Source organism: Dermacentor silvarum, chromosome 3 (genome assembly GCF_013339745.2).
Source record: "Dermacentor silvarum isolate Dsil-2018 chromosome 3, BIME_Dsil_1.4, whole genome shotgun sequence".
NCBI lineage: Eukaryota > Metazoa > Arthropoda > Arachnida > Ixodida > Ixodidae > Dermacentor > Dermacentor silvarum.
Window position 1 is genome coordinate 166,360,715 of NC_051156.1, and position 9,930 is coordinate 166,370,644.

A 9,930-nucleotide genomic window follows, 5' to 3' on the forward strand; every position below is an offset into this window, starting at 1 on the left:
TATTTGGTTGGAGTCAATCTCTAAGTCTTTATCAATTTTACCAACCAGACAGGTAATTCTGTCGAAATGTTTAGCTTCAAATATTGCCATATATTATTCTACCATGTTCAAAAAGTGACGCATGACCGCTTTGAAACCAAATAAATATGAAGCATCAAAATGCTGTTTCTTATTAAACACAATTCTGTGCATGTAATTAATCATTGCTTACATACACAGAACTCTCCAATAAACAGTAATTAAATGTGTCATCTTGGTTATTCAAGGTACAGCGCATAGCATAATCAACAACTGCACATCACAAACTGGACTCGTCAGGCATACAACAGAAACACAACTAAGATGATATGCCAGCATATGATCAATAAAAGCTGCTGCTCAGATGCTAATTGCAAATGAAAATATATGCACCATGGCATGCAAGGAACAGACAAATGCACGGAAGCACTAATGATAAAAGCTCTGATGTTTTTAATGCGTTAGCATTAGGAGTGTCAAAGTGGAAAAAAAGTGTAAGTGGAGTGTGGGAAGCCGATTACGTGGTAGAAGTGTGTGCGTGTATGTACTATATATATATATATATATATAGTGCAACTGACTGTGGTCAGCTCCTGACCATCATCAGTTGCACATCACCCTTTGAAGAGGGATGATGTGTGTCGAGTGAGCTCCTGAACAACATTTTGAAATGTGGTGAGCGTGGTTTGAATCATGGATCCGGAACATCAAAGAGGTCCAACGTAATGCTAACACATTTCTCTCGCATCTAATGCTATATCGCTACTGAAGTTTTTTATACTCTATTATTTAAGCACTTGGCCGGTTTCCAACTGCCATAGCAATTTTCTTTTTCTTACACATAAGACTGACTGTCAGTTGGCCGGACAATCGGTGCTGTTACCTTGGGAATGTTTTCAGTGTTGTGAGATTCAAGTAGAAGAGGGTGAACTGCCCTCCCTCTCTTCTTATAGATGCATTTTCAGAAAATCTGGAATTCAGCAACCATTTGAGCTTTTTTAAATGTCCAACTATCTTCTCATTGAACACGAAATGGTACACATTTTTAACGTTAGCTTCTGCATACCACTTTGTCTTAGATTCGTCGTTTTATTAATTCATTTTATTTAATTGAACACCCTAAGACCCATTTGAACACTACATATGGGGATGGATAAGGTCAAGCATAAGTTCTATGTGTACAATATAAATGATAAAGGAAGACATTAGATACATTTAAAAATTATCTATATTTTGAATAGAAATAAAGATGTGCATTGTTGGCCAATCACTGCCACAGTCATTTTGACAAGTTTGCTAAAAGTGCAGCAACAACATTCCTTATTGTAGCACCTTCATCCAGGTGTGTGTTTCATGCACTCGTTCATTCAGTGTTACTTTCTACTTTACGCCATTGTTCTATCACCAATGTTCTACTTAATCAATTTATTGCAAAAGTGCTGTGCTGATAGGTCGTATTAAATGAATTCCTATATATATTTTCTGTTCCCATTTTGATAAGACCCATAATTCTGGCAGCAACTGCACTATTCAGATACTTAACTCCATGTCACCCCCCCCCCCCCCCCCTGGATTTTCCTGTTTGTGCAGGCAATCCTGTTTGTACCGAAGATACAAACACTACCCACCACCTGCACACCAGCGCTGCTAAAACACCGAGCTCCAAATATGTACAGTCGAACGCCTCTACAACTAAATGATTTGTATCACAAAGGAAAATAATTCTGTCCCAGTTCTATTGTGAGCAGTACAGTGTGCAACCTTTACAATGAAGTGACCTGCATAACGAATAATTTTAGAGGGCCCAAGCACTTTGTTATAAAGGATTCAACTGTATTTGTGCATTCATGCACACCCACACACAGAGTTCTGCAAAGGACCAGGCAGTAATTTGAGTTAAAAAAAAAAGGGAGGCTGTACAATTTCGTGGTGATCCGAGTTTCGAGCTTTAATGTCCAACAGTTTCATATGGCTGACTGGCCTTCATAAGGGTCACAGAGAACTGTGCATACAAGCAGGTATCACAGTGACAGAAAAAAGGAACTTATTCCTCTTTCTTTCAGACAATGAGCACGCATGAAAGGAAATTAAACAATGCCAGGAAGAGAAAATGCGTAAATATAATGAGAAGGAAAATGGGGAGAAGCAAACAAGGCAAAGCAATGCACTACTTATGAGCTCGCAAGGTTGAACGCTACAAACAAAATTATACATAGCAGACAGTATGTAGAAACTCTAGAAGTGTGCACATATGTGTGAAGACAAAACGTACCATCAACACGAACTGAAATGCAAACAAGAAATAACTGATCAGAATGCCTGTTACACATAATTCCCTGGGAAGTATGACGTGTAATCACACCGTGGTCACTTTCTATGCATGAAGTATAGCCCCAAGCGTACGTTCTTGAGTCCAAATTAGGTCACTGTTACAAATGCAGGCGAACCATGGAACAATGCATTGTAGCAGTTTCGGAATTGTTCACATTTGAATTTAAGCTGATAGTGCAAGACTAAGAGAATGAGAGGATAAAAAGAAACAAATTCAAGTGAAGAGGAGCAGGCACACACACATGAAGCATGCCGCGGGAGGCTCCACGTCCGTGTGCTCACATAGCAGATCCTCCACCGCCATCAGACAACGATGCCACATTTTGCCATAGTGTGCTTTTCAGACTAAGCACTAGATTAAATTTTGTCATTGTGCAACAGGTATGTATAGCTAATCTCATTTCCAACAAGAGAGATCCCTAGCAAGTGTAATTTCGTCGCTGCTGCAATGGACAAATTATATAATGGAATACAGCGACTTGAAGAAAAAGGCATAATCTACAAGAGGTGGTGCTAAATTATGCAACATTTCTTGCGCTAAATGAAACTTTTTAAGCATCACTGGACTTTGATGGCCCTCGTCAATGTGGCACTGCTTGCTCCCAGCCCACCACTGATGTTTGGCCGAAGACCATGAGTTTATTTCCAGAACAAAAAGAGGATATTGTGGTTTGGGCTGCGCAGAAGTGGGTTAATACCCACTTCTGAGCATTTAACCGAGTGCGTTAACACTGTCTCAACGCCAGCAACAGTGACGGCAGCCGACACCACTTCTGACAGCTGCCACATTCCTTTTAGTCTTTAGTACAATTCAGCGTGCCAATTTTCTCAACTTGCGACAGTTTAGTTCACTGTGTCTTTAATATTGTAGTAGACGTGCATTATGATATAGCTGCTTTATAGCTGAACCCATGGAAACGGACTTTCGGCTGAATCAGTGGCATCTGTTGGCAATGAGAATACACTTGCTGCACAAGGAGGGTATAAGCTTGGTTCACATTCTATCCTTGAGGTGTTGTAGAAGTTTATATAAAAAGACGGGATTGTATAAAACGGCAGTGACTGGCTCTGATGCAAGAAGGTTACAGGGTACGAAGTTCAAAAAAAGTGCAGAATGTTTTTTGACAGTGACGGAAAAAACACGACGAAGAGAAAGCAACGCACAATCCACTGACTCCTTAATCACTGCAAACTGCAATTGTGAGCTGCTGACACGCGGATAAATTTACTCTTGGAAAACATTAACAGTCTAATACCACTTGAAGTACTTGGATACTTGTGGATGACGACGCTCAACATTTAACATGGTGTTCGACTAAACACGCAATGTAGACAATACATCATGTTTGCAGAAAACAGATGCGATTTGCATGTGGTCCTTTAGCAAGCGCCGCTGTGGATGACAGTCCCAGTTTTGCATACCTTGCAGCAGTTAGCAAAATGCATCAGCAGATGTGATGCTGATTTTCACTGGCATCCCCTTTGAAAAGGGGCGGTGACAAATCACCTAGCCTCCTTTATCTAATCAGGTTTTACTACATATATCACAGTCCAGCATTTTGTCTCTCTCTCCTTGTTCTTCATCGAAACCCCTGTCCCTATACTGAACAGTTACCTATGCCTGTAACAACCCAGGTTTTCTTTCCTGCATTTTTTGCCAGCGATACTCTAAACATCGCTTGCTCATATCGACTGCTGACCAGTTAATGCTTCAATCTGCTTTGAATCCCAGCACTTGAGGAAGGTGTACGCTTTCTATGGGTCTTGTGTGTTCCAAGTCGTTTCTGGACTTTTGTTGCAGCATACACATGCCCCATCCCGCTGCGAATACTTGCTTCAGTATGTTTTTGTCCTGAGGCAGACAGCTCGGGCCTCAAATATCAAAATACTGCCCAGTGTGCCATCGTACAGATTTTCCCTCCAGATTTCTTTCTTGTCGCATGCTGTCCCTAGCACCATCAATTGGCGGGCAGCACACGTAACACGTTAATGGGCACTCAGCAATATGGTACAAAACTACAAGTTCTGGAAACTAATAATTACACAACAATATTGCTCATTTTGAGACATTTTCTGATGTTGGAGAACTCAATGGCGACAGAGTATTATCTTCTGTTGGTTGCGCGACAGAGCCATGGAGTTGTACTTAGATGATTCAGCTTGAACCTGCATAATGTTTTGTTTGATTCCGGGTATATGTGATGTTATATCAAGCTGTGCTTCAACTCAAGCGTGACAAACAAGCAAGCATAGCTGGCCTAGTTTCCAGATCAGAGCTGCTGGTTGTAGCAAAAAAAAAAGCTTACGGCTTAATCACGCACCAGGAATGATGGCAGAATACAGCAATACTCACAACTTCTTTCACACAGTCACACACAATAGAAAATTTGTAAACTTCAGTATAACACCACACACATGCACAAAAATAGACATACTATATAGATACTTTTTTTTTTCTTCTTGGTAATACATATTACGTTGCAGGCTCAACTCTTGACCGCAGTGGCCACACTTGGATGGGGCAGAATGGCTAAAATGCTCTTATGCTTATGTTTTATGTGCATGTTAAGAAACCCCAGCGGGTGAAAATTGATCCCCTAGTCCTCCAATACGTTGTTCCTCACAGTCCATCATGTAGCTCTGGCAATCTTGGCAATCTCAACCTCTTGATTACCCTTTCACCAATGTTAGATGAAGGCACTAAATTATGCACTAAAATATGGCACAGCAACACAACAAAACAAAAGGGAGAAGCTGGTGGTGGTGGTGATGATGTTGAAGCAGGCGGGGTTAGCCTGGCATACATAGCCGGCAATTGTTCCGCCTGATCCTCCTTCGAGTTGAGATCAGGGGTGTGTCATTAAGTGTCGATGAGCCCCGTGTCTCGCAGGAAGGCTATCAGCAGTCGTTGCACTCTCTTCCTGGTTGTCGCAGGTCCTCCAGGGAAAACGACGTCTTCAAAGGTCCTGTGCATAAGACCGCTCTTTTGTAGGCTGTCGATCATCGCTTTTCTTTCTTTGTCAAACTGCGGGCATATCCAAATGTAATGTTCGATGTAACCAATGTCACCACAGGAAGCACAGAATGGGGAAGCGCGAAGCCCAGTCTTGAATAACCAAGCTGTGGTGTGCGCGGAGTCGGTCCTGATGCGGTATAAAAGCGTCGCTTCTTCGCGGGTAACTCCATGAGTCACACAGGCTTCGTGGGGATTCTTGTGGATCTCCCTAAAGTGAAGGCGGATTGCACCCTTAGGGTTCTGAAAAACTTTCGGAGCTTTCACTTTTGGGACACATGTCAGCGCTAGGCGTGCAAAGGCGTCAGCTTTCTCGTTTCCATCAATTCCTACGTGTGATGTATCATGGTATCCACTGGAATCTTATATTAAATCCTTTGCTTGTTACATCGTTAATCAGTGCCAGAGATTGCCTTGTAAATTTCTCTAGAGGTAGGCCACGATGCAATCTCTGTAATGCTGACTTGGAATCCGTCAGCACCACGACATCTCGTGCAGAAAAGGCCCGTAGTTTCCGCAAAGCCGCCGTGATTGCGGCACTTTCTACTGCTCACTGCATCTTCCAATGTGTTTTAAGCGACAAATGTAAGTCCCGATGCCCAAGAAAGGGTGCTTTGCACATATGTAGAATTCAAAAGCTTTAGCTACCCCTGACCTGCAAGCGGAAGCTTTAGCTCGGGCCCCAACTCTGATGCCGCCTATTCATATACGTGTAAAACGTAGACACGCTTTTCTGAGATAACCACAGGACCGATTTTATTGAAATTTGTTGCATTTCAGAAAGTTAAATTCTAGTGACAGTTGGAAGCAGAATTTCGATTTATGGTCTGAATGTATGAAAAGGAATTTTAAAAAATTGCAAGTTAGAAAAAAAAAATACCAAGCACGAAGTTTACAAATCTGTAGCTCTGCACCAAGAACAGATACCGCAGATCTGTAAACTGCATCCATTAGAGCATCCACAGTAGACAAACTTGATATGTCAAATTATATGTTATGTGAATTTGTCCCATTGTTTACAAGGGTTTTGCAAAAGTTTTACTGACATATTAGTGGTTTAGTTAGAGCCCATGCATAATATATCACTTTTGTCCCCTTTATATGTACTATTAGGCGCAATTTACAGAATTGTGATATCGTTTCACTGCTTAGTTAGAGTTGTAAACTTGATAGTTTCATTTTCTGAAAATTTGCAATTTTTGTGAATCTTTATTAAAATTGATGACCTAAATCAAAAATTCGCGACCAAGAGTCACTAGATTTTAAATTTTGCTTTTAAATGCACAAAACCTCATCAAATTTGGTGCACTGGTTGCAGAGAAAAACGATTTCTCCTTTGCCATGTATTTAGATAGGAGCTCCCGAGCTAAAGCTTCACTCAAAAAAACATTTGCGGCCTCTGGGTTGTGTCTTGTCCCCCAAGAATAATCGTTATGTGTCTTGTCCACATTTCCTTTCTTTAACTCTGCAAGCCCGGTAATTCCTAGTCACGAAAGGCTTGCACGTTATCAGAGTGACACAGCATTCTCGGCAGGACAGCAACGACCACTGAGTTTTCAAGGAAGGAAACGCAAGCAAGGTAGATGACAATTATTGTCTGGGGACAAGATACGACCCAAAGGGTGTAAACTTTTTTTAGAGTGTTCTCCTTAAAGGGACACTAAAGAGAAACTCTAAAATTAATTTATACTGGTAAGGCATTTTTTCGAATCTCTATTTTCACTCGTTTGACTGAAAGAGGTTGATCATTAATGGAGGAAATGAAACTTACTATTTTTAATAGTTTGCTCAAATACCTTGCTGCCAGTACGTCAGTGCGGGCATCACGGATTCAAAGATTTCCCATACTTATAGGGCATCCTTCGTGCAAGAAAAGTTCTCAAAATGTGCCAGGCAGAGCCTTTTCTGGTTTCTCTATGCTAAAATGTAGTCCATCTTTACCGAAAAACTATCAACTAGTACTGAGTATTAAATTAAATGCTGTTAAAATCCATGATGTCATAGTGGGTGAGTGCAGATGCTTCAAAGTGGCACTGTCACTCATTTTTGTTCCTACATCCTTTCCAACTAACCAAGCCTCCCTTCAGGATAAGTGTTGCTGCTATGCTATTTCAACAGCACAAGTTAATAATACAGTGTAACTTTAGTGTCCCTCCAAGCAGAACAGAACTAGCAAGATGAAGAATAAAAGGTATGCAAAGCCAAATATTAAAAGACATAATGAGAAACATTCAAAAGCATTTTCCTCTTCTGGAATACAGCCGACACATATTTTGACAACACAGAATGAAACAAAATGACATATCCCTTCTGTGTTGTCAAAAAAAAAAAAAGTGTCCGCTGAATTTCAGAAAATTATGAGCCAACCATTTAAGCCAAGACAGTGTATACAAATTAAACAGTACTTTTCATCTTTGCCCTGAAATGCTTATCTGGGTGTTGACAGCCTTAAATGCCTCTCCCATCAATTTCAGTCTTAGATAAAAGTTACAAACCCTATAAAGAACTAAATTTTCTCCTAGTGTCAGGAGGCTAAGATTTTCAAAAGGAAGTCCTCATTTTCAGGTTCACTGCTTTGGCTAGTCGTGGAATTCCGATGAAAGACAGGCAGATGGTAACTGGTTGTGGCGTCCAACGAGAGTTCTTGGCCCTTGGTCATGACGTAGCAGAAGTAGTGGAAGCTGGTGCCAAACTTGAACGTGTCGAGAGACCAGTTGAACTGGATGTCGGCATAGAGTGGGCTTCGGAAATGAGGCTGTGCAAATGTGATAGAGATGAAACGGCCACCTCTACGCAACACACGACTGATCTGCAACAGGAGAATAAAAACAGCATAGGTATATGAAGAAAATATATTTTCATCGACGTCGTCTAGTCGTTTGTCAAAGTTTTCGCAACCTACCAAATCTGAGCTCATAAATCCAAACAGGACGCCTAAGTGAGAGAAAGGAAGACGCTTGTCCTGTCGTTTTCTCTTCTGTCGTCATCTTCTCAGCGCTAGTAACGCACACTAGCATTCACATAAACTCGGCCAAATTTCAGTTCTTGTAACAGAGAGGAAGCTCCAGTCTGACGTCATGTCTAGTCATCTGACACAAATATGTCAGGGTGAAATCATCTACGATCTAAAAAACAATGCTCTGCACAAGTTTCCAACAAGGTTGAAAACAAGAAACTCGCACAGCAGCACCAATTCAGGTGCACAACTAGCAGCCGTCACCTTTGTGACACTGACTGCCTTGCAGACTACCATAAAAAATAAGACGGTCAAGTCTGCCAAGCCAGTCCTTGTTTACGACTGCTTCTGTCCTCCTTTCTTCCTACCTTGTGTTCTCAATAAATGTCAGTCATTAACCTTAGATCCACTCATTCGGTCTTGTTTCATTGTGTTCGTTTCCCTGCCCTTTTACGCTAGCGCAAGAATCATGAAACCTCACCAACTATAGCTCTTGTTTCAAGCATTGAATGACTTACCTCATTTAGGACTTTCGTCACCGTCACTCTGGTTGGCTCTGAAACATTCCACGGGTCTTTTTCTTTTACCATCATGGAATCAATGGTGGCCTTTTCGATTACAACATCAAACGAGCCATCTGGAAACTGAAGGTGTGTGGCATCCATGACGTGCCATTTCATCTGGGCGCAGTCACTGCAATGTGATGACATGTTGTTGATCACAACGTGAGAGTAGTCAATGTTTTCAATGTTCCTAAAGCCATCCTTGTACAGCAGCTCACTAAGAGGACTATTTCCGCAACCTGGAATGAAAGAGAATACCAAAGATATAAGCGAGAGGGTGGAGGACAGAGAACAGACAAAGGAAACCCTCTATTCATCCCTTTATGCGATATTGTATTCGACAAGCGCTGTTCAACTCTATTCGTTACAAACGATCACAAACCGAAACAAGCCAGTCATGGGATGCATGTGTAGCTCGATTGGTTAGCCAGCTCATCATAGCAGAGTGCACCAATGACATGGGAAACACCGCAGCTCGGAAGTTAGAACAGTCAGCTTACCTAACATGAGTATCCGGTCAGTACTTTGGACATGTTGCCTGATGAGATGGGCATACGTATGGTAGGGAAGCAGCCAGTCGTACGTGTCCTCATTTCGATACCTGTCATCCCAGTAAGCGACGTCACAGTAGCGTGCGTTCTCTTTTGGGATAACCGCTACGCTATTCATGATGCTTCCTTAGAGTTCAACGCCAAGCATAACGCAACACGTCTTCTGAGTTGAATGTACTACGTCTAAACAACAGTCAACACACCACCTGCAGCGTAGTACATGTGCCGCAACCAACGGGAAAACACACGTGGACGCGCGAATATGAGAGTGCGGAGAGAACAGACAACTCTTCTAAGAACCCCATATTTGGCTGAATTAACCAACCGCATGCCCCAGCCTCACTTTTAGGAGTTTTCAGTCGCAGGCACTGTGATCGCAAATTATATTAGCAAGTACCAGCGTGCACATCAAGTGCACCGTCTTCTAAACTGAGAGGGCACTGAATGTTTTTAATTTTGGGGAGACCGCTTTCATGCGTGCCCGACATCAGCATGCCC

The 9,930-nt window shown here is 41.8% G+C and overlaps 1 protein-coding gene across 1 annotated transcript; it reads right to left on the minus strand.

Moving 5' to 3' along the window:
• Positions 1–1,568: 1,568 nt before the first annotated feature.
• Positions 1,569–9,680, minus strand: LOC119446002 (EEF1A lysine methyltransferase 4-like). Its single transcript, XM_037710304.2, has 3 exons — positions 9,382–9,680; positions 8,837–9,120; positions 1,569–8,171 (listed from the first exon to the last, which is right to left on the minus strand). Exons 1-3 carry the CDS (start codon positions 9,548–9,550, stop codon positions 7,887–7,889), a joined length of 738 nt encoding a protein of 245 aa, XP_037566232.1. The 5' UTR covers positions 9,551–9,680; the 3' UTR covers positions 1,569–7,886.
• Between the last annotated feature and the right edge of the window lie 250 nt (positions 9,681–9,930).